General features: G+C 44.2%; 1 protein-coding gene across 1 annotated transcript in view; it reads right to left on the reverse strand.

Moving 5' to 3' along the window:
- Positions 1 to 26567, reverse strand: part of strbp (spermatid perinuclear RNA binding protein) — a 61700-nt gene that overhangs the window by 20579 nt on the left and 14554 nt on the right. Inside the window, exons 2-4 of the mRNA XM_079288784.1 lie at positions 20177 to 20284; positions 7114 to 7277; positions 155 to 417 (exon numbers count right to left, since the gene is read on the reverse strand). Of these exons, the coding sequence (XP_079144910.1) occupies positions 155 to 417; positions 7114 to 7116 (266 nt within the window). The 5' untranslated portion in view covers positions 7117 to 7277; positions 20177 to 20284. The remainder of the gene's footprint in view (positions 1 to 154; positions 418 to 7113; positions 7278 to 20176; positions 20285 to 26567) is intronic.

Genomic DNA, 26567 nt, shown 5'->3' on the forward strand with positions numbered 1-26567 from the left:
TTAACAATGAGGACACGCATGTCAGTTTACAGCTAAATTCAAATGTTACTACATCCCTCTTTTTCCCAATATGTCGACCTAGTCCTTAAGAGGATGTTGCCTCCTACGTCATGTAAGGTTTATGACATTTTATATAAATTACAAATCCATTCACCTGGAGCTGTCAGTGGAGCCCTCAGTTTCATTGCTGGGCTCATTGCCGGTCTCGTCCTCCTCTGTACTGTCTGCTGGTTGGCCGTCGACCTGGCTGGGGACACTGCTGCTGGTCTGATCCAGCCAATCGGAGACGTGTTTGAGGGCGCACTCGACGGTGGACACCAGCGTCTGAACGGCTTCCAGCTCCTGAGAGGAGGGGTAGATGGTGGAGTGCTTTGCCATGACGTGGCGGTCATCGTTACTAAAGGAACGGAAAGACCTCTGAAAAGGAAGGATGAATGAGGAGCTGGTTATCAAATCTAGTACATTCTGATTAAAGTAGACAGGAAACACAAAAAACAGAGAGATGCACACATACAATGCACGCACGCACACACACACACACACGCAGCAAGGCCACCACAGGAGAGAGGCTTTCAACAACAGATTGAGCTTTAATCGATCACGCTTTGGTCTCCCTCTTGAATTCTCTCCATCACACACCCAAATCAAAAAAAACACGCTCGCACCACAACCGCACTGCAAAAAACTAATTCACACTTACTGTCCCACCAAGCGCGAGTAAAAAAAACGGCTTTTTGTGTGTGTTGCTTCATGCAGACATATCTTTTTTTATGGGAAAGAAATCAATTTCTAACTCAGCGAACACTCAGCACGTGTTCGCACAAGCTGTAGAAAATTCATCTGACCACCATCCTCATATCCTCTCCACCTGTCCCAATTCAATCAGACATTCTGGCCCTGCGAATTTATTTCGGTCTTTCTCATTTGCTCCTTCTTACTGTCGGGGGGGGGGGGGGGGTACAGGGGAGAGTTAAGGCAGTGAAAGGCTGTGGGAGAATTATCAAATGGCCGATGCAGGGGAGGCTGAATTCAAAGACGAATGGAAAAGTAAAGAGATGGAGGAGAGTACCAGGTGCAGCTGCGACTTTTGGGATTCACACTCTGCAATTAGTACCACCCAGATGGGTCCCTGTGCGTTTATATGAAAACACCAGGCACATTATGTGTCAGCTGTTTACACATGTCACGGAGGGTTCAGGGGTTGGCTTTGTTACGCGAGAGATTGTTCAAACATCTGACTTTAAACTAATCTAATTTAATGTAATGTAAAACTGATCCAACGGGGGAGCTTAAGTGGCAATGTAGAGAAAGGTCGATGGGATAACCCTCTGCAGGCATAATTACATTGAGAGTGCATTGTAATCTATTATCAAAGCGTAACATTTGCAGCAATACACATCACATAAATACTCTGGGGCAACTGTGTTAATAACAGAAAACAATACAATAAATAAGGAATGTACAGTATATCTATACATGTACATTGCTTGTCATAACACATTGTTGTTTGTAGTTTAATATCTCTTCACCACTCTTTATTTTATCATTTGTGAGAGAAACAAGACTACACGGTATTGTCTCTCACCTGGTTACCTGAATCTGAAGGATGAGGTTCACGTTTAATCAGGAGAGGTAGTCGCGCAGTGCTGGGGCGCCTGATGTGCATAACCCAATTTAACACGAGTAGGCTGCTCTCAACAAGCTGCTTATCCGCAAGACCCACATTTCCCTTCACTCACTACACACATCTACTCAAAGAGAACCGCACACCAGGCATGCTAATTTACACACACACACATACACACACGATGACCTTTTTTGTTGTAGTATGGATAGTGTAGCTTGAGCACTACTATCAATCTACACACACACACTTTTCATCCCATTCTTAATTGAACTGGTGACATTCTCTTTCACCAGATTGAGTGAGAAAGCTATTAACAGAATGGAGGACAAGCACCGCACAATACCGGCAGCCTCAAAGCCGGTGTAGCTCAGTATGTAGCGTGTGGCGCGAATATTCGGCAGCGCCGCACATCTTCATGCGCGGTATGAGGCATGCGTCATTCTTTGGAGAAACAATACAGTCAATACAGTTTCAATTGATGAGTTGATGGACAGAAAATGAACCAACAACAATATATACGACACATGAACGAAATATAATCTATAAATATAATCCCTGGCTAAGAAAATAAGATACATTTGTTGATGCATTTCTCATTGATTCGATTGTTACTGAATATTGGGAATCACCGCACTGTTCCTTTATTGAGCTATGAGTAATGTTTTACCTCTTTATAGAGAAAACATTGTATTTTTGGCTTCAGCAAAAAGCATTGTACAAATAAAGCGAGTGTGCCTCCATGTGTATCTCTCTTAGCAGTGTTTAACACACCAACAGTCGTAGGTTTTATGAGCCGTTGCTAATGTGAGCTTCTGCAGCCATAAACCACATTAGGAAGAGTGTGTCGATGTGTGTGTGTGTGTGTGTGTGTGTGTCGGTATTGCTCGACCATGGGGGAGTTGTTGCCCAGCCGCTCTGATCACCATGTAAATCAGAGCAGTAAAGGAGGACTCAGTGACAGGAATAGACCCCCGAGGCCAGCGTGTGTCCAGATAATGTTGCAGACATTTAGACAAGCGACACGATAAGTAAGCGCCTGTGGCCGAGATAGGAAGTGACGCAGGATTTCACACTAGTTCTTAATGAAAATGTCACGGTAACTGCAAAAACTAAATGCTATATGCGGTGTTTTATCAAAACCTTCTTCAAATTGAATGGACCAAAAAAAAGAAAACTATACGTCTGAAATGCTGTGTGGTGAATCAGTGCGAGTTGCTCTCGTGCCGTCTTCACAACCTGATTAAAAAGACACACCCTCAGTCTGCTAAAGACAACACCTTGGCTGTCCTTGAATCCACCCTGACCCAGAGGTCAATCACGCAATATGTTCTCCTGTCCAAGTGAGCGATGTGTGAGCGTGTGATTGAGAGTGAAATAAATCACAGATCTCTAACCAGATGCCTGTAAAAACCCCCGGTGTCAATAACTAACCAAAATAAAACTGTCCAATTCCAGCACATTGACCTAAAGCTGATCCTTGGAAGTGGGAATTCAGTTCAGGTGTCTTATAGAGCCAAAGCTAATGCTGCTATCTCAACAAATTGAAATATACATCCAGAGTGGGCTCTCATCCCCCACGCCCCGTTTCGGGAGAAAACAATTACAATCCAACCAGACATCGAATTGCAGGATCTTTGGTTTTGCATCACTGAAGAAAGGGCGCAGCTTTGACGTTTTGCTAAGTACCCGTAAAAAATGAAACCTGGCAACATCTCCACAACAAAGTGTGCAAGGACGAGACACACGAGCAGTAGAGAGTATCAGACAAGTTGTAAACAAGCCAACAGTTTAGCCACATTATCCAAAGCACTTTGTTTTGAGTGCACACTAAATGTCAGAAATACTCTTCTGACATTTAATTGACATGTTCAATTAAAACCCGTCTGGTTGTCTCACTGCTCGTGTTCCCAAAGTAATGATGCAAATTATTATCAAGAAATGAAATCTACATTGTGGCATGGCAGTGTGCAGGCCAGGAGTTTTAGCATAAATTCAACATTTAGCTCAAAAAGCAAATTGTTTCGCTAAAGCTCCGACGTCCAAAACAAAATGACAACTTCGTAAAGAGCCAGATGTGACTTTACAAGGGAATCTGTTGCTTGTGATTCTTCCCCTCTAGGAATCAGAAACAGAAATCCACTCGCACTGTCACACCCCAGCTGTCTGCAAGCCCCCAGCGCACACCATGCGCTGTGCTTTGTGTGTATACATTCGAATGCCATAGTTGCGTAGTGCTGTTAGACCATAATTACACTCCATGTCGTGCTCCGGCTGGCAGGCCCATGTTACATAACCACACTACACAGCATTTACTACTCGCTGGGTACTAAAAAAATCCAACATATTCGTCACTTAAAAATAAAAAATTATGAATGACACATGCACATAAACCCAAATATTACCCACGCGCTACTTCCGTCACCTCCATCCATCATGCCCCCCCCCCCCCCTCCCCCAGCCTCATAATGTGCTTTACGCCCTGAAATGAAAGCCTTTCAGTTCAAGGTGTTATGGTTAGACAAGCACCCGGACAGCAGTAGCGGCGGCGACCTCTCTCTCTCTCTCTCTCTGTGTGTGGCCAGCTTCTAAAAACTAGCTGACCCAATGCCAAGGACAAGACTCTCTGGAACAAAAGCAGCTGTGATTGGATTCCATACCGTTACCAAAAATCATTTATTTTTAGAGCACCATAGAGAAACATTGTACAATATAAGGCAGCACACCTGAGGCGTTTGTGTGCTCTTATTTTTTTAATAAGTCATGTGCCTGGAGTGCACGCCGAGTGGTTGGAGGACAACACACACACACACAGCTTGAGGTCATTGTGAGGAGAGCCTGAGATGAAGGAGGCCTCAGACAGTAGAGATCGACAGAAGGAGATGAAAACAACTGGATTTTAATATTTTTAGCCAGCTGCAGAAACAAACATTTGTCTGCACTGAAGCTGACAACACATCCTCGTTGTAAAAAATACACTGAAAGCCAGGAAGAAAAAAAAAACCACCAACTATAAATACCACGCAAAACTTTTTCAGAGAAAATGTCACATCTAACATGAAAGTAAGTGAAGGAGAACAGAACAGAAAAATTAAAAAAAAAATTTAAAAAACATCACAAAACAGGCTTGGAGTGATTGCAACAAAGACACACAAATAAAACTCAGCACCTTCTCCGTAACATCCAGCAGCCTCGAGGAGATTGCATTAAAAATTCATCCTGTGATTTATCTGCACTCTGCCTACCCGATGCACTCTGCCATCCGGTTTTATTGGGGTCTCTCTCTCTCTCTCATTGCCACATGTGTTCAGACCCTTACACACGACAGCAGGGTAAACATACATCAAAATGTATGCGATAAATCATCTAGCAGCAAAACAACAAAACAGGCTGTCCACGTCAAACCGGTCCTCTCAACTGTCCCGATAAACATTTCATAAAAAAAAAAAGGATAAATGGAAAAACAAAACATATTCATCACCGTCTGCAAAACACCTTCATCTAAAATGTGCTGTCATCAATCAAGCTTGTAAACCAGCCACTCCAAACTACAGTACCCAGCCTGCTTTGCACTAAAGGAAGAGTTTCTTTTCTCTGCCCTTTGCCCCCCCTTCAATGTGTCAGCATGGTTTTAAAGGTTTATAGTGGGCCTGTAAAATATTACGACCGGAGCGCTGGAAGCAGATGAGCTGACATTACACTATTTCTGGGCATACTATTACAGTATTGAGTACGGCCACGGGAGGGAAATGGCAGAACACAATAAAATAATGTCATACGGAAGAACAGGAAAACGTTCTAATGAAATATGTTTCCCTGTTTCGACAAAAGCTTTTAAAACCTTATTGAGTATTTGTTTTTCATTCTTTTAAGGGAACGCGGTTATGTCTGTTACTAATTGTAGAGAAAGGAGTATTTGACATGATATGAGAAGCCAAACTGAAACCACAAAAATTGCGAAAACTTTCCGCTTGGCAACACCTCCGCGGCGTCTCCTCCAGAAACCGAGCACTGAACCAGCGATGACAAGTACAAGGACGGAGCCATGAAACATGCCGGACAGATACTAAATAATCAAGCCGTGTGTGTGAGAGAGAGAGAGAGAGTGAAGACGCAGAGGAGCACTGTGGACATGTAAATTCATTACATGCAGACAGCTGAGAGGAAAGTCAATGAAGAAGCTGTTTGGTGTTTTGTGCGGTTTGCGCGGTGACACCCTTTGCCGAGGTCACCCTCAGTATTTGCTGCATCATCATAACTCAAGACTTAGCACACTACTGTGTGCGCGCAGCTTGCAAACGCAAGCTGCGCGCACACACACACACACACACACTAGTCTCATTACCCTTGGTTATTTATGAGCTCAACCATGTGCCCTCTTCTGCGGGGTCCAGCCTCGTCACCATCAGCAACATCTTGTTTTCTCTCAATCATTCATTTTTCTCCCCTGTCCTCCCCCTTTCCATTCTTCCACCCTCCCCTACAAACCACTCTTCCACCCTCTCTTCCTTCCTCCGCTCATTTTTTCCTCCTTCCTCCTCTTGTTCTAGTTTTTAATAATTGTTCCTTTGCTCCGCTCGCCCCCCTCGGGGGGAAAAGCTCCCACTGTCACAGGCCAAGAGCATTAATCAATCAGTCTCTCTCTCTCTCTCTCTCTCTCCCCTCCCTCTAACCTCACTTCTCCACCCGATTTCTTCACTCCACACTTCTCCCTTTGCTTCCTATATCCTTTGTGCTTTTCATCTACCAGGTTTCTGTCCATCATTTATGTTTTTACGGTCTTATCTGCCCCCGCTGCTCTCTTTGATCTTTTGAGACGCCCTCCCATCCTCCTCAACAACACACTAGCTGTTTTTCTGCATCTTCTTCCTCTCGTAATACGGCTCTTGTGCTGAGGAACAAACCTCATTTTCATTTTTCTTTTTTATTTATTGTCAACAAATGAATACGGGCAGTATTTGACACATTCATTCCTTGCATAATTACTCAACTATAGGAATATAAGCTTATGGAGGAGAACAAATTCATTGTCTTCGGATTAAAATCACAAGAAAAACATCTAAAACCTAATAAACAGCCAAGAGTAATTAGACTGATTGTGGTTTCTCTGTTTAACACTCCTGTCCTCTTCGGTTTCCTTTCATTGTTCTTCTTCTTCTTCACCTCCTCTATCGCTTTCAGTCTTCTCCTTCTCCTCTTTCCCCAATGTCAGCATGTATCCTGTGGACTTCCACCCCGTCTACAAATCTACACAATCTCTTATCTTGAACTCTTACACCCTCTAGTCTGGAGAGTGTTTCCTCACTCGAATGTGGATAATTCACCAGCATCCAAGCAACCACAACACAGGCACACACACACACACACACACACACACACACACACACACACACACACACACACACACACACACACACACACACACACACACACACACACACACACACACACACACACACACACACACACACACACAGAGTGTGTATTACCATGCCTGCAGGAGGGGTGGTCGCACGTTTCCTTCCTTCTGACGATGGTGGGGGGGGGGGGGGGGGGGGGGGGGGTTGCCGGTCAGGATGTTGCTGTCACGCCGTTTACGCTCCTCATGTGCTCCTCTGTCACTCTGGCCACCGCTCTACGAGAGGTTGTGCTTCTAAGAAGGGATGGAGGAACGGAGAGAAAGGGGAGAAAAGGATGAAAGGTTAATCGGCGCATCAACAACTATAGGAAGGTAGTGTCAAGGGGGGAAATTGCAATTCTGCTTCTTCTCCTCCAGATAAAAACACCAAAAAAAAGGAAATAAATGTAGATTTTAAACATAACTAAACTATTAATACAACAGAATATGTTTTGAAAACCAGCATCAAACCCATCACATTAAACCAGCATTAGTCTAACCCTGCAGAACCCTATTCCCCACATGCCTTCATTCCCCCTTCAACACCCGATTCATTTACTCTCACATGGGCTGCAGTCCCCGTCCTTGAGTAAAAGATCTGACAGAATGGTTGATCAACCCATGTGGAAACACACACACCTACCTACACACAGGCTTTCATTTATTTTCCATGAGCTGGCAGGGGTCAGAGGGAGGGGGATGTAATACAAACATGTTCTTGTTTCTATACACTGGGTTACACACTTAAGCCACACCCTCCTCCATTTACACACACACACATTGACAGTCTATATGTAAACTAGTCTTTCTTCTGTTCTTCTGGAAAAAGACACACACACACACACACACACACACAATGATATTTCCAACCACTTTATAGAAGAAGCAGGGATGAAATTGTGAAAAAGAATACTATGCATTACTGGAGAAATGTTTTAGAGCTTCCGGATCCCCCCGTGATGAACAGTAGAGAAAGGGAACAGCAAGAGAGGGGACAGAACAGGGAGCGACAAAACTCAGAGCTGGACATGAAATTACAATGTTTAGTGCTCGGCGAGAGCCGGACCGCTGTGCTAGAGTGGTCCTTCCGATACTATTTGTGACAGTTGTGTTTCTATCCTTATCCCTTCCTGGCTTTTAGTCCTTTCAGTGAACAGAGGTGACAGTAAAATAATACTGAAAACAGAGAAAGCTCTATTTAACACACAGAACAAAACTAAATTATCATTCAATTATTCAAGGTCAGTAAACTAATTATTTATGGTTTTCCATGCCTGTTTTTGTGACTTAATGATTAAAAATAAAAAAAGTAAAATAATTGAAACCTTGAACTTCAATTACTTGTGACTTCTAGCTCATCTTAGGGCTCCGTAAAGTAACCGAAACATCTGGTGACGCTCTGAACACACAGGCGGAGCGAGCCGAGCTGAACAGATACACAGCGTTCCTATTCACAGCACGAAGTGTCAACCGTAGCACCGCTGACAGTACACAGACACATCTGGTCCAACTCAAACCACTGCAATGACATTTATAGAGCTGTGTTCACACAAGAGTGGATGAGATGATTCCTCAAAGGTCTTCCACAGTCACGGGTTGCCTATTCAAGCAGGTGTGGAGAAATGCAGCAGCCTTAATTTCATTAAAAACAAAACAAGACGTTTTTGACCATTTATTGTTGAATAATTGAGCTAAAATGGGATATAAAAATAAGAAAAACCTGATGACAAAAATTGGGCATGGTAGCAAAAATCATTATCATTATCCGTTCATCAGCTGATGATTTTCTCCATTGATCAACTCTTCTATGAAAATATCAGGGGACCAAAATGGCCATCAGCTTCCCAGAACTTAAGGTGATGCTTTAAATTTTCAAATTTTCTTGTCTTGTCTGAGCAAAAGTCCAAAACCGTCTATTAGATTCCACTACAGACACCAGACTGCATCTCTGCTGTTGCACCGTGCAGGACTATCACTGTCAGTTCTCTTTTCATACGCTCTACCTGATAAATAAACACCGTCTCTTCTGTGCAGAGTATCTCATCACCTTGAGGCTGCTGAACATACATCCAGGATTCTACCTGGATGCTGTCGGGGGATCGAAAAGATAAACACACATGTGAATGTTGGTGAGCGGACCTGCCTGTGGGGGGGGGGGGGGGGGATTAAATGGTGGTGAAGCTGCAGCCTCTCAGTGAACGCTCAGCGGGCTCCAGAGGGAATGAGAGCGAGGAGACGGATCGAGATGCACGGAGTAGTTAAAGAAAGGTCAGTGAGATGCGCATGAACAGGAGGAGCACATAGGCGAGCGGGCAAAAAAGAGACAAAGAGCAGAACTATAAGGAGAATACGAAGCAGTAAGGGCACAGAGGGGAAAGGGATAAACAACATGAATGGCAGATATTGAGCTGGCCCCTCGGGCAAACAGACTCCACCGGAGGGCTGCTCCTCATTTCCTCTCCAGGTCTCCTTCTCTAAGCCACTGGCCTGCCACACTGGCAGTCACCTCCTCAGCGACGCTGGCAGCGACGCTGTCTGTGTGTCTGTGTACTTGTGCTTTTGCCAGTTTTACCTTACAGCCAACACTTTGTGCCTGAGGGGGTTAAAGCTCTCTTCCAGCTTGGCCTGCCACTTAGGATTGTGTATGCGCACTATATTATGGTGCGCATACACACACACACACACACACACAAACAGACACCCTGCCAAGAAGCATAATAACAACGTGCCAGCCCCCCCATTCGATTCTCATTATCGGAACAGTTCAGTGATAAACAACAACACCAGTTCCCTCCCTTTGTGTCCTCTCATTTTTTCGCGAATTAAAACCATGTGTACACGACTGAAAAATACACCCGTGCGAAAATAATAGAGTCTGAGAGGACCATGTTCTCACATGCAGGGCGACGGGTCGCCTGCCTGTTCATGAATTCTCTTGTGGATTTGTCTTCCTTGGGCTCAAGCTGACCAATTATTACATGCCTCCCACCAGTATCCACTCTCCCTTTTTCTTCTTCTCTCATATTCACACCATTCTGGTGGGACATTAATGACGAATTTTGAGTTTTTCTCCAGAGCAGAAAGGATGAGGGGAAAACTGGCAGAGGCCCCGCCTCATTAACACTGGTGGTGGCTCATCGACATTAGCATGTGCGCACACACACACACACATGCGTCACCTCAATTTGGTTCCATAGTTATTGAATATATTTCCCCCTTCGAAGTTCATGCATAAGGAAACACACACCTGTGCTGTGTCCTTCCTGCGCCAAGAGTCGGTGAAAACGTCCCATTTTCCCTCCGGAGATGAAAGGATTGAGGCAGAGGATAATGAGCCAGGGAAGGGAAGTGATTGCACGCTACAGGAGAGATAGCACAACCGGGGAATTTTGCTGAGATGGCTCTGAGCAGCAATTTACACCTTTCTCATCTGATAACCATCAAATGAAGATGAGCAGTGGAAGACACGGAGTGAAGGGAGACAGCGGATTGAGGAAAAGCCAGAGAGTGTGCTAATTAGTGTTGGAGGAGCTTATATTCACAATGCATCGCCTTTTTAGAGATTTGTTTATCTACTTAATATTGTAATCAGATCATCAGTCATCGCGTTGTGGACTGATGATCAACGACGAAGGCCCGGTTGGAAGTGTTTCGTCCATATCAAAATTCAAGACACACCGTCAATATTTCGCCATCTCCAATTAATGGACGGTTACATGCACGGGTAGCTGGAGGACGAACGTAATACAGCCACAACCAAAAAGTCCCTGCGGTTTTTTGTGTTGGGGAGTTTTTAGAGAACCCCCAAACGAATGATCTACTGTAAAAAAAAACATCTGTAGTGTGATTATAGCCGAGACAGCCCTCGGCCCTGTCCCAGGAAAAAGACGCTGGATATAATCTCGCACAAACAGAGTCCACTGGTTTGCTTCATACGAGCTGACATCGCTCGGTGTATTTCACTTCCACCTCGCTAGTCATCGCTTTCCCTTTATTTCTTTATTGCTTATCACAATTTCACCCCAAGCCCAAGGGGATGTCTTCAAATTGCTTGTTTTACCGAACGGTCCCAAACCCAAAATATATATTCAGATATTCAGGTCACCGAAATATTAAACAAAGAAAAGCAACACATTTCCTCATTCAAACCTGCAATTGGTCACGTTAATGAGAATTCGACAGACGGACATACAGACGGATGGACAGACAACCCCAAAAACATAATATGTACAATAAGATAAAAAGCGGATGCTGAGGAACATACTTGCAGCTCTGTGGATTCCGTCCAGCTCCACTGTAAAGACGTCTCTATGCACTCCAATGAAGCAGCCCTATGAAGCTAATCGTGAGCAGGTGTAAATATGGCTGATGTTTCCGGCAGGTATGTTATTCTGAAGTTATTTTAGAACTCAACTGTTGATTTTTCTCTTTTTATTTTTAGTATTTTTGCTCTCATGATTGCTCTTCTCACCAGTGCTATTTCTGATCCTGTTGAGAACATTCATCACACACATTCATCACACACACACACACACACCTTAAAGCCTGTTTGATTGAGAGTGTGAGTCCCCTCTGTGTGTTATATTAGTGCCGACTTGTGTGTGGCTGGCTCCAGGGTTTATTGGTGGCATAATTTTTGCATCTGGGAAAACATCTGCAAAAGTGTGTGCTAATGAGTTGGACAAACAAACACACACACACACACACACCAGAAAATGGATGCAGAATCACGCTCCCTTACACCTCTCTCTAACCATCTCTGTTGTGAAGAGTATGCATTGTGTAAACCGGTGCTACAGCTGACTGCGATGTTTTCCTGTCTGTTCCTCTACTGGGGTGAGACAGATAGAGACAGATGGTGAGACAAGAGGTCAGAAATATCGACAGCGTTGCAGGAAGAGATGCATGCTGGGACAGAGATGGAGGTGGAAAGACTCCTTTCTAAAGCTGTTTCTTTATGACCGCGGAGGAGATTGCACGGGAAAGCTTCAAAGTGGTGAAAGGAGACGGTCCAGAAGAATATTCACTCTTTTCACACACTTTTCTTCATCAAAACGTAAACACTGAATTTTGCTTAAAATGAAGATTCTCTAGACACTCGTGTATTTTCTTTACATGTCCGTTTTCCACACAATCTTTACGCTTCATCTGCTTTTCTCATCTATTTTCTTACTTCCACTCTGTCTTTATATCTGTTCTGAGCTGCCAACGGAGCAGTTAAAAAAGCTTGAAGTACAGCAGACTCGACTTCAAGCAGGCTGCCTGAAAAAGAGAAGTTGCAATATGAAGGCTGGAGAAAGCAGGGCCGAGGGTCTTCTTTTGTTGCCACGAGAGTTAAATGGCTCACAGTCATGCTGATAAAAAGTACTTATGATAAAAAAAAAAACAGTTGCTACCATTTGCACAAGGAGAGCAGCAAAGACTACTCTCCAGTTGCAGGATTTCATAATGTCAAAACTATAACAAGCACCACAAATATGCCAACAAAGCTAAATGGATTACATTCAGACAAACACACACTGAACATCCTCATTGACTACCAACGCGACTTAGTGACAATGTGCCACCAAACAGTCCAGTTATGCAGTGTAACCTCCCACAATGAACTGATTTCCTTCCCAGAAATAAAACAACAATTTCTTCCCCAGAAGACAACTTACATTTCTTTTTAGTTCTACACTCCCGTGCCTTCCTAGAATTAAGGAAGTACTTCCTTTGTAGATAAGGAGTCACGAGAAGAAGAAGAAGAAGAAACAGACAATAACAATACCCAGGGTGTATCTAGCGTAAGGAAAACCTGAGTCAAACAGAGGAAGGGAGACACTTCAAAGAGAGAGGGCGGGAGAGAGAAGCCTCTTGGTTAGATACACCGTTCCTTTTATTGTTTTAGGGCCGGAGGCAAAGGTTGGACACTCTGAGCCCTCTTGTTCTTGTTGCACTCGGTGTGCAGCATGTGGAGACCATTTATCCAGATGTGAGGGGCACGTCCTGTGGAGCCTAGAGTAAGCTTGCCCCACAGCCAAAGTAAGAGGCTGTAGTCCATTGACAGTTGAGCGATATGCCCAGATAAGACGAGTGTATGAGGTTGCCTTCGCTTAGTTCACGGTTAAGGCTTTACTGGCTCACGTAGCGTAGGACGTCATGCATTCCTTGCACCGGAATTGCGAAAAGAATACAGCCGGGCATCAAAATATGAGTGGAATGCCTGACCAGTAGCGGTTCAATCTTTTTGTGAACGAGGAACTACACCGAGTAGAACCCCGAGGTGTCCGAGAGAACCTGGAAGTGCAACGGTGAGATCACCCTCAGAGGGAAACGGAGAGTGGTCGTGAGAAGCTCCTTTGATATGAATGTAATGGAGGAGTTAGCCGTAAGAGAAAGCAGCTAGGTTGTTAACTGTCTAACAGATCTTGAGACTGAACTTAAATTCTGCAAAAATGCTGTTTCCCCCCCCCCCCCCCCCCAACAACAAATTTTCTTCCTGACCACAAATTCCTACATTTTCCCCCTGTACAAATACACCACAAGGTACAGGAAACAGCCAAAACACAAGAATGCACGAGCCTCTTTAACATACTCCTTACATAGTGAGGCATGCTCAGGAGGAAGTGACATGCTGTGGGTATCGTCTGCATTCTGCCTCATTAATGCAGAAATATGCAGCACTATCGACACATGCTTTCAGGATATTTGAACAAAGGACACCGGGGGATATGGACTCAGGTATGAACTGCATGTGCGTCACGATGAAGGTGGGGAAGCGTGTTGTTGTCTGTTAATTCTTCGTTCTCTTAAAGGTGTATGTACACACTTTAAATAATTTATATTCCTTCATGGCTGCTTTTGCCATCTCTCTCTCTCCGTCTGTTTTTCTCTCTCCTTTCTCCAAGCTGCTCCTCCCTTATTGATTGATTTATGCTGTTGTTTTTCTGGTTTGTTTTCTTTGTCCGTTTCTCGACAACACTGCAATTGTTGAGCACTTGGCATGGAGATGAATTAAGAGGTGTGACAACAGGCAGAACTGCCGCCAACTGCAACTTGAAATCACTTTCAGGAATTGGCGCATTAAAACATCACAACATGAATTTAAAACTAGGGCTCTGGATTCCAGTCCTCGGAACGAGCCCTGCTGGGGAGTGAAGGGGAATGCAAATTATATATTTCCATACATGTTAACATTAAAATTGGTACACTTTTCAAGACATTTGTGTTTTTTTTAGTTTTATGAAACGGCGAGCTAGACTTCTATAATTGCTAAGTTTCATTTATTGATGTTTTCAGTAACAATGCAATTTTATAGTTACCGGTACATATTGTGGAGTAAAATGTCAAACACTGAAAAGTAAGCGCGAGTGCCCTCTCCTCACTGTGGACACTCACCGACTCCACTGAACAAAACACAAAAGCAATTACTTCTCATACCGACTGCCTTGCTGATTTCCCCGCTGATCTCAACTTACGCACCTGGTCTGTTCCAATTCATCTCCTCCTCCTCCTCCTCCTCTTATGTTTTATTATCGTTCAGTGTCAGTATGTCTGTTATTACATGCAATTGTCAGCCTTATTTGTTTACGTTTGTTTATGGTTTATTTTTGTGATGAGAAGAGGATGAATGACCATTCTAATCCGTGACTGCTGATGAGCTCCTTTTAGGTAACATTTTCCCGTCTGTCTTCTATTTGTAGGCGTAGCCTTCCGCCGTGGTCATCAAATTTCAGTCTAAAACGTGAGTCACACAACCCTGCCACCCTGTATATGTTTTAGAGCGCGACAGTACAGTTCTGTGCAGGTGGAGGCCAGAGGAGGTCAGACCACAGAGGATTGATGAGATGGCAGAAAGCAGAGGAAACGCTGATGTTGCTTCTGGAAGGGAAATAGATAACATTGACAGCAACTCCCCTCGGTCGATTATTAAAAGGCAGAAAAGCAGCGTGAGCGTGTGTGTGTGCTGACCGACTAGGCTACCTGGCTACATAATACATTTGTGCATCCACATCATCTTAAAATTAGCAGAGCATTAGTCATCTCAGACACACCTGTCATCTCCATGGGTTACCTTACTTTTAACTGAAAACTTAACTGCCACACACACACCATTGAATACTGTCCTGCGTCAGCGTGGGGAATAAATAGACTATCACTATGCCAGAACTGAAGCACGCTGCAACTCTCTGTGCGTGTGTGTGTGTGTGTGTGTGTGTGTGTGCGCACGCGTGCGTGTGTGTTGGTAGGCTCCTGCTGTGCTGATTTCAGCAGGAACAGATGGTGCTGCCAGCGCTCTGCCGAGGCTCCACAGTCCATAGGCTGTGGGAAGAATATGCATACAGTGTGTGTCTGTTTCCTTTTTACCATTAATCTACCGCACTACTTTACATACTACTGTCCATGCTGATTGTTGCAGTGTAAGTGATATGCTCTTTGGCCTAGTTGTCTGATCCATTGACACTTCGCAGCTTAATCCCGCTTGAAAGGCTCTTCACTGCTAAACTCATGTTTGCCAACACACAAAGCTGGAACACTCCCACCCCTGTGTGTGTGTGAGAGTGTGTGTGTGTGTGTGTGGCAGGAGAGAGAGAGGTGAGATATAGAAAGAAAGAATAAATATAGAATGTCAATCTCTGAAGATGGATTGGATTTAGTTTTTCCCTTTAACCTCATGTTTGGTCCAGCTGTATCTTCATAACATCTATTGAAACAATGAGGTTCAAGGCTTGAGGTAAAGCACAAGAATGGGTCGCAGATAAATCAAAACGGGTCTCTTAAATTATTTTGGAGAGAATTGACAATTGATTGTCAGAAGGGGTCGTCTATGGATCGTTGTTATTCTGAAACGTATATGTTACAGTACGATGTGTGAGCGCATGAGGACAGCTGGGGTCGTCCAGATGTGGACCAATTCCCTAATGGGCTTCTACTCCACAACACACACACACACACACACACACACACACGCTATAGTAGTGCTTGATATCCCAGTGGTATGTCCATTTTCTCTCTGTCATTAACAGCAGCGTGGCCGGTGGTGGCAGATGAGCAGATTAGCGTCGTGTATTACGAAAGCCAAATCACATTGAAGGATCAAGTGTTTTTAAGAAATCAATTTTTACAGCATGCACTCAGAGTGACATCAATAATAAACAAACTTCAGTGACTTTGGAGAGGATGCATCCCCTCATGCTGTCTCTTTCTGTTTGTCCGTGCTTTTTCTAACTTTCACTCTCTTTAGCTGTTGCCTGTCTGCGTCTCAGTTCTCTGTTCAAACAGCAGAGGAATTCTCTTGAATACAGATCGCTTCCTCCTTCAGCTGAAATGACTGAATTCATGGACTTTGCCAAGTATCGATTTTAAGGCAGAACGCAGCAGGAGAAAGTTTCTCTTCCGTACTCTTCTATTATTTCAAACGCAGCTCACAGGTAATATAATAACAGTCCCAAGTAAACACACAAACAGCGTTGCTGATTGTGCACCGATACACAAATTAAACATGTTTGTGTACTCATTCCGTCTTACAGTATAAACTGTGTACTACATCAGCTTCTTTTTTTTTTTTTTATCGCCCCGCCCCCTACTTCTTCATCTGCACAGCTTCAGCTGATCAGTGACTCCATTCATTCCAGGTCAATTTGGGCAGTGTGCTAGATATGGCCGTTTCATTACACACTTCCTTCCTGTCGGCCTCTCCGACACGGTGAGAAGACGGAGAGACCGAGTGGGAGCAAGGAAGAGAGAGGGAGACAGACAGAGAGAGAGAGAGAGAGAGAGAGAGAGAGAGGAAAGGCAGGATTTAAGTGGGAGAAAAAGCATAAGGGAGGTTAGAAAGATGAGAACAAGAGAGGGAAAGGCAATAAAGGAACAGAATGAGGGAGATGGAAAAGGTGTATGTGTGGTGAAGAGAGGGACTTAAGCGGAATATGATGCGTAAGTGTGGGAGGTGGAGGATGAGAGATTAGGAAGATAGAAATCAGGATGACATAAAGGACAGAGAACGACAGGGTGTGCCTGATTTAGATAAGAATAATAGAGCCACAAGGAAGGACGTGCAGAGCAGAAGGAAAAGGGAGGTGAGGGAGGAAAAGTGGGGAAGTAGTGAAGAATATAGACTGCAAGGGAGAGTAGCAGAACGAAGCGGGAAACATGGATGAACGGAGAAAGGTGGAGACGGGAAGGAAGGAAGGGGAGGCAGGAGGAAGAAAGGACACGAGAGAGGATGTGAAGGAGGAAAAGAGGGTTAGAATAGAAAGGAGGGATGAAGTGAGGCATGACTGAAATGATTAATTTCAGCCGTCTTCTTCACACTTTATAACAAAATGTTTTATATTAATATTAAAATGAACTTTACGGAGCCACAGGAACAGGACTTGTCGTTAATAATTAACCATTAATTATCATTAATTCACTAAATTGTATTTCCTGCCTTTTTAAATCTCCAGTCTGTCTGGCCCAAGGCTGCCTCCATTAGAACCAGAGATTTAAAGATAATTTCATTAATAAGGACGGTCTAGTTACAAGAGAAACTCAAATAACCCACATGGTCTCACACACACACACACACACACACGTGTGATGACACCCTTCAGGAGCTGAGGTCTGACAGCTCACTGTGTCCCCGACAACACTCTCTTATTCAAGCTCCAGATTCTTATGAAATTATTCTGCTCCTCACTTCATCTTCCTTCTTTTTCAATGTATTTTCTCCTTCAGCCTCTTTGTGTGAGGGTGTTAAATGTCAAACGGTTTAACTGGAACAGTTGTGGTCACTAACGAGCTGCCAAGAAAGAAAGGAAGTGTAGAAAACAGAGGAAAGAGATCCTTAACTCCGTCCCTGGGTTAAGTGTTTCTCAGCAATCAGGTCGGCTATATTTTTGGGGGTCGGATGTCGTTTCAAAAACGGCGATACAAATACCAGCATCCTTATAGTGACGCAGACACAAAAAGCATCTAATGCAGGTATCAATCGACTGGAGACGTTTTGATACTTTGTACCTGATTACCTACATTATATTACTTACATATTATACCTTTTATTACTTACATATTATAACCTTTTATTGCTGATACCCAGCCCTACTTATTTTACATCAGTGCTCAGATCAAATCTACGCCAACAGAACCAAAACATGTGACTCACAAACTGTGTCTCCTCTGCTTTTAGATTCGCATGCTAGTGTATGTGTGTGTGTGTGTGTGTGTGTGTGTACGTACGTGTATATGTGTGTGTACGTGTATGTGTGTGTGTAGCAGTAGATGGCATGAGACAAAAGAGAAAAGGAAAGTGAGAAATAGATTCAGCATCAACTTTTCCCCTTGGGATTGGTCGCCATGGCTACAGAAGCATTTTCAGCTGAAGGTGGGACAAACATGCACACACACAGAGAGATAATGCCGATATACTGTCACTGCAGAATTGTTTTACAGGATAACACTGTAAATTGTAGATTGCATGAAGTATTGTACTTTTCAGCGTATAATACAACTTCAATCCGACTCATCTAAACCTCCGAGATGCAGTTACAAAAACCCTCCTCCCGTATAAACTGCAGCACTGCAGCTAGGTAACCGCGGGACACTCGATCTCCAACAGAAAACACGCAAGGCGGCAGGAAAAAAAGCTGTGACCCAATACGCACTCTATGAACTCCGATGGAAAACAGAGACCGGCGAGAACAAACGGCATCGAGAGACGACAACGTCTCATCTTACAAGCAGACAATCTGACTCCGTCTATATTTCAAAAGCTACGGAAAACTGTGACAATGGGCTGTCACGATCTAAGATTAGTGGAGGGCGCCTTTAATGAGGAGGAGGGCACAGAGGGGTTGTGTTTCCGTGCTGGCAGGCTAACCGCCGTATCACCTGAGGGGCAATTTGTCGGAATTCTGTAACAAACCTCGAGGAAGAGTAATTGAACTTGTGCATCAAATCCAGTTTTATGAAATGTCTGCATCATCTAACCAACCGACAGAAACAATGAACTATTGGTGGACTTTTAAACTAATTAATAACTCCCTTTCACTTCCTTCTGACACTCTAGATTTCCATGACTTTGAGATATTTTACTTGTATCAGCGGTTTGTTGACGATTTACTCCGTGTTTCTCAAAACGGTGTACGTGTGCAAAATATTGCGCACAACTCAGGACACGCCTGTTTTTTCTCTGCAAAAGGTTTGTCAATATTTGCATAAAGTACAGCCAACGTTACTGCTCATGAATTATTTATGGCGACTAAAGGGAAGAGACTTGTAAGGGCTGGTTCTGCTTGACAGTGTTGCCAACCAAGTGTGTGTGTGAGAAAGAGAGCGAGAGAGAGAGAGAGAGAGAGAGAGAGAGAGAGAGAGAGAGAGAGAGAGAGAGAGAGAGAGAGAGAGAGAGAGAGAGAGTGTGTGTGTGTGTGTGTGATGTGCTCTGCTGCGCTCACCGGCAAAGTCACTGCTTTCTCAAGGACACTGCGGCTAAGGGGCAAGAAAGACAGAAGGGATGACACACAGGAAGAGGAAGCAACAAGGAGGCAGAATGACATAAAGACATTTCGTGATAGAAGACCAAGCGAGATGAAACAAATAAGCAGAGAAAACTGAAAAAAGAAATGAGAGTGGGGTAAATATCGGATGAGAAAAGTGTGACAACAAGAGGGCGTAAACCAGAAAACATTGTTTGGCTCGTCATTACCTTGAATCTGCTCCAGAATACAAACTAGGGCTGAAGCTACAGATGATTGTCCACTGAGCAGCAGCAGACATGTAGTACTAATGTCATGCACACTGAGGAGCAGGGCCTGGGAGCGTCCTTTTCTGCCTCACCAGCGATCCACTAAAAACCTCTACAGCAATCAATTATTTACACTTAAACACACGCACGCAGATCCCAAAACACTCCCACTGAGATGATAGCGGGGGAAGGCTGCGTAAAAGACACTTAACATACATAAGTAGGCAGTTTACCCAAGCAGCGAGTGAACTCCGCAACCACTTGGACCACGTGCCCCCCTGACCAGCTGTGGTACAAAGATGTGTCTAACGTGGAGGCAACCTCGGTGGTCATCTAGAATACAGAGGACCAGACCACAGGAGGAACGTGGGGCTTGTGATTATTCAGATACACAGAGATATACAGACGGAGAGAAATACGAGTGGATTTCGTTATTCTATTCACTCACCTCCCCTCTTTCCTCCAATCTGTTTATCTGCCCACTTCAAATTCAGCGCCCGTCAGCCGGCGTGCGTCTGTCTAGAGTCACGATGTCAGAGCGGGCCGGGTTCGGTAGCTGAGAAGACAGAAGTTTAAAAGGTCAGTTAACATCAGCGCGACAGCACTTAAGGATCATGTTCAGCTTGACATCAGGGAAACGCTCACCCGCTGACATCACGGAAGCAGTCAAAATAAGGATATACTTGTTCACCTAAATATTAAAATGTGTCCTCGTGCAACAGCACTCACATAAACACAAGCATGTGCACGGAGTGACACTCCACTGCTATCCATCTAAGGTACAAGGGGGGGGGGGGTGAAGAGAAGAGCTGAACAGACACTTAAAGATGAGAGGTTGAAAGACTAAAACCTCCATTAGCTAAGAGTATATTTATTCTCTGTGCAATAAGAGTACTTCTTTTTGCTTTGAAGTATGACTGATTGACTTATGCACATAGCAGACCCTCATTTTGAAAGTACTTTTTGCTCTTCTTCCTGAAAACAGCGCCAGGAAGGCCGGAGGAGAACCAGCGAGGGCAGAGGAGACGGGCCCAGGTGCTCGGAAAACGAAAAATAATGTTAAAAAAAAGAAAAGGAGGAGTAAAAGAAGAGATTATAAATGACTTGCGGAAAAAAACAGAAGTGTGTCAACACTCACTGACTGGAAAATTGAGAACCTCTCCCTGCAGAGAAAGTGGGCCTTCCCTTTCTCATTTGCATATGTGCCGCTACGTAAACACACGCATGCAACATCAATTTTACACATTTGCTTTCCATGCGAACAGATTGCAGAGAGGGAGCCTGAAACGTACAGCGGTGTATAACAGACCTCCAGAGAATGCCGTAGACTTTGAGAAAAGCTGCCTGTTAGCATGTCCGCCGAATTCTCCCAAATATCCGAAGCTGGTCTAAAGCACCGCTGACCCGTTCTTCTTTTATACGCCCAGCATGGCACGGGGAAAGTGTCTTACTTTACATTAAATGTGACATGATGTACAACCGTACTGTAATAAACACCTGTACTACTAAACTACTCTGCATAGACTACATTTTTTAACAGAAAAAGAGTTATTAAATATTCAATTGGCAGGGCTCAACACTAACTTTTAAAAGCGGTTGCCAGGCTGGCAGCAGTCATAATGCAAGAAATATTAAAAAATGTATATATTTTGGGGTGCAAGTTTTGCCATTCGTACTTTTTATGTTAAAAAGTTGTAACCAGAAATTGCTAATTTCTCAAAAAGGGTCCCAATGGCAACCTGGCAACCCTTCCTGCAGAGCGCTAATTGGTTTCAGCTGCTTCTATTCTCATTAACCGTCCCACCATTCTCCTCACTGCCATTCTCATAGTCACTTGAGATTTAACTGTGAAACAAAGCTACAGTGACAGAAAGCTACCTGCGCTGTTAATCAATGTTGTATCATCTTCTCACACGTTACTTTCTGAACATTAGACTAATTAAATTGTCCTGTTTCTTCTATTTGCTAAAACATATTTCGGCGCCATTAACGGACGAATAACTAAATTACCTTGTTGGGTTTACTTTGCAATGTTGTAAATCAATAAGAACAACCCTCACTGCTGGACTACTGGGAAATATCAAACTGCTTTGCTCATTATTTATGAGCGGAGTGAAGAAAACGCATGAAACCGCAATAATCCGTATCTGTATATAGTGCTCTACAATGCATAAAATACAGTAAATAACATTACGTAATACGTGTCCCTCCTTGTGTCGTCAAGTCTGACAGTGATGATCCGGACAAACCTGATACAACGAACAGTCGGCGGTGCAGCCTCTTACAAATATGAGACGCAGTCCCACGGCCAAGAAAATCAAAGCACAACAGTCGTGTGGTATTCGTGTTGTTTGGGGAAGCAGTCACACCTCGTTTAGTAGGACATAACTGAGGTGGGTGTTGGTTGGTGTCGATGTAACGCCATGCTCCTCCAAGGCAAACTGGTTCCCAGTCACAGACTGTCTATTCACACAACTTTGACACACACACACACACAAACAATTAATCTTCCTCTAGAGCTATAAAACCTTTGCTGTATGAGCAGTCAACACCACGGCAGTTAGTTTTAATAATAACTTATCAAGATCAATGTAATGGAGACGTACTGTCAGATAATGGTCTCCAGTGACTGACACGCGTTCTCAATAGAGTAAGAAAAAATAAACCTTCAGCCGACGGCATTATCTAATTTGCCGATCCGTCACATCTCATTTGTGAAGCATTACTGCTAGTGAGAAATAAGAAGCGAGGAGTCAAACTGGGACACAGTGGTGCAACGGAGCGTAAACAAAGACATCATTTTATGCTGCGGTAGGTGGTAAAAAGAACCTGAGTCGGTGCATAAAACACAGCCTGCGAGACGCTCGGCTTATTAGTGACAGATTGTCAGTGGCCCTGATGGCATTCTCTAAATCAGACCAGCCGGGAGAAAAGTAACTGAAAAACACACGCGTGAACATGAAAGAAAGTACACACCAAGGAGGAAATGTACACGAGTATACGTGCCACGATAGACACACAGATGAAGGGCTCTGTGTGGTCTTGTCTGCCCAGCTGCTGTGAATTCTGGTCCTTGTTTGAGGATTCAGAGGCAGGCGAGAGCATCTCTCTCCTTGAATAAAGCCAAGCGCTCACCACTTCATTTCCTCACACATTTAATGAGATGGCGACACTCACCAACAGCCCCGGCAATTCACGGGACACATTTCCCCCGACATGTCAACCTTCTCACTGTCGAGAGCTTTGTGCTCTCGTGAGCGCAGGTGCCTTCACAGTACCTTCACGCCTCTGGTGAAACAGAGTTTTAAAGGGGCTGTTTCATCAGCTCGTAATGTGTGGCGATGTCGCCATTAGCCAGTACCGGTGGACCGCAGGCACTCGTAATGAGCCTAATGAAGTGTGAACACGACGCACGGTGGATGTTTAAAGCAAACAGGAACTTGGCCCACTGCGACATCACGATGGGACATTTGAAAGATGCATTTACATGCCCCCTCTTAGTCAATTAGTCAACTAATCGGTCATTTTGGTTTTTAGTCTACAGGGAATTATTTAGTCAATTTCGTCATTTTTCATGCTGAATGACTCATTTCCAAGAAACACATTAACATGTCTCTAGTTCCTTTGGTTTAGGACAATTTACATAATACGTGACCAACACAAACACAAAAGTAAGTCATTGATTCACTGAAGCCGCACTACCGTCAAGTCAGCGATTTTTACAATACGACAACATGACTGTACTTTGTGTTGTCTCTAACCATCACTGCATTATGTTTGGTATAGCATCAGGCTTATTAATATTATAATAATGACGCTAAGCACAAAATGCTGCTTATCTAGCAATCTCTTCATCCCATTATTTAATTAATATTGCAGGGAGTGAAAATGTGTCCATTGAGCATTTCTTCAGAGTGAGATTGACGTGTCATGGGACGCACATTAGCTGATCTCGCTGTGAGTGCTTTCATAAAAGTATAATAGACCACTCCGCTTAATTCTACATTAGTTTTGCTGTTCAAGTTGTGAAGTAAAATTTAAAAAATGACAATGCCGCTGTGATATTCACACGCCCTCAAAGTAATGATTCGAGAGAGTATGTCCACCCTCGTTCTCGATTTGAAAACACCACATGTAATCCTAATCCAGATAATCTCCGTCACAACTCATTTTCATTACACTGATGCTCTCGCATACGCACCTCCGATTTACAACGTGTGTCAAAAGACCAGTTGGAGCGTTTACCCAGCCCAAGGTGCAGTAACCGCACACTGCAAAAAGTCCCAGATATAAAGACGTACCGCCCAAAAATACCGTACAGAAAGATTGCAGTCCACAGAGAACCACTTATCTAAGAGGAACAAAGCCTTCTCTTAACCCATAAATGCACACGTTGTGTGCTCGCACACAAAGTTCTCCGTTTCTATCCAATGTGAGGCAGGCCGGCCCCGCAGATCTCCACTGACTTAGCCCTGCGCCTTTAGAATTCCAATCAGGAAACAACTAGAGGGTGAATGGTGAGATGGCTGCAGCTGGATTGGAGCACGGGTGCCGGTGTGAAGACAGAAGTGTGTACAATATCGACTAACATGTTTGCATCCCTTCCAGAGAAGGAACGAAGATGCCAATACGCACCTAATGCGAGGTGAAAGAGGTAGAGCGTGAGGTTCAGACAGAGACACAGAGAGAGACAGACAGACAGACAGAGAGAGAGAGGGAGAGGGAGGCTGAGAGTAGACTGGGAGTTTCCAGGTTCAGCCTGTTGTTCTTCATTCTTGTGCGTGACCTCCTTCCACCCAAATATGAAAGCAATTTAAGCTTATGCAGATGCAGCCACTGCAGAGCAACTTGCTGCTGCTGACTGCATCTTTTTATTCAAGAGGAGCAAGTGCTTCAGACAAATCGAACAGCCGCCCCCCTTGTGAGAGAAATGATCTAGTGACCAGACTTTTTGAAGCTAAAACGATCCTGGAGGTTCACGGACAGCCACATCAATTCTGCCGGAGTTACTCAGTTTGTTCAAGCAAAGCCGGTGAGACACTGAGCCGGGGCTCTAACGCAAAAACTACCACGCGCTGTTCTGAACTAGGACACATCCATTCATACATCCATGCACAAAGTCTCACACACACACACACACACACACACACACAGAGCGAGCCCCCAATCATTGGGTGTGATCTGCCATCTACAGAGACGCCTCTGTTCCAGACATCAATAAAGACCTCTGTGTTACAGCAATTGCTGCTGGTTTGTGTTTATCTAGGCGTGGGTCCCTAAAATCACAAACGAGTCGTCATTCAGCGGTCGTTCAACACTAACTCATTCTGCAGCAGAACACACACACGCACACCTATTTTCTGTGAATCGATCACAGAAAATAGGTACGAATCACAAAACAAAGCTCCTATCTGATTTAAGAAAGGACAAAAAGAGCAGCTGCTCTGCTGCCGCTTTGTATCTCCTCCTGCATTTGATTTCATTCAATGAGCCACGCGGGTTAAAGCGACCGATGAATGCCGTTCACAGTCTTCTTCCAGCTTTATGGACCACGCTGCGGGGAGTGAAGCTCACCCAGATCTTTCATTCAACAGCCTGACAACGGACGGAGCGAGCAGACAGAACATGAAGAAGACAGACAGGAAGACGGACAGGAAGACAGGCAGGAAGACGGGTGAGGAAGACAGGCAGGAAGACGGGTGAGGAAGAGAAGTCTTGACTCCTTGTGTTTCCCTCACCCACTCGTGTAGCAGCACACGCACACACACCAAATGAGAAGAAGTGACTAAGTCCCGCCCGAGGCTTCATACAGTAGCACTTAACAAATTCAAACCTTGCCCAATCATTTCCCTTCTCCATGGGTTGCCATAGCTACAGCCTGCCTCCTTGTCTGTACTTTGGGAAGGTTGAGACTTTAGCACTGTGTGTGTGTGTGTGTGTGTGTGTGTGTGTGTGTGTGTGTGTGGTAACCCCATCAGACTTCCTATCTGTCAACCTTACATCCTCACTCCTATTGGACGTCTGAGGCGGGAAGCTGTCAGACAGCAGGAGGTGAGACGCGCTGGGAGAGGGGGAGACAGTAACTGTAGTGTGAGAGACACGATGGCTTGTGTTGAGACCCAACACGTGTCTTCCCATTCAGCATCGACACCATGTCTAAAGAGCTAAAAGCCTGGTTTCTATTGTGGGGCCAGAGTCTGGATTTATCAAATGTACAAAACCTTTATTTAAATAAAAACTGGAGGTTTTGTTACTGAAATCAGGAACTATCTGATCAAAGATCAAGCAAACAAGATAATTAATTTCACCAAAATGTGCCACCAGCTTTCAATACGTGACATTCTGAGGATCACAACTAGGTAACAAAAAGTATTGTGTTTTCATATCTATGCTTAGCTATTTGCTTCTTAAATGTCAGGACTTTTAGACTGATGGCCTACTCCTCATAGTATCCAATATTTATTCTTCCTTTGATGAGGACCGTTGTCAGCAGCCCGTATCTCTTGGAGTGCGTCTTTGCTGTGCATCGAGGATCCCCTTTATGACAAGACAATATGATTATCTCCCGAAATACAGAGATTTACTGTTAACCAAACGAACATCTGTTCAGGGAGATGATTGGGTTTAAATGGAGAAATTCAATATGCCACTAAAATACAGGAACACTGTTAGTGAAGCTATCACAAGTCAGCAGAGTTGGTGAGAAAATGTGTGTGTGTGTGTGTGTGTGTGCGCTCTCTCAGGTACTGTAGATGACAAGAACGATATAAACACTTGAGGATCAACATATCACTCAAACTCCCCCCGCCTGCCCGCCAGAAGACGGATCTAAACACAGT

Source organism: Melanostigma gelatinosum (genome assembly GCF_949748355.1).
Source record: "Melanostigma gelatinosum genome assembly, chromosome: 18".
NCBI lineage: Eukaryota > Metazoa > Chordata > Actinopteri > Perciformes > Zoarcidae > Melanostigma > Melanostigma gelatinosum.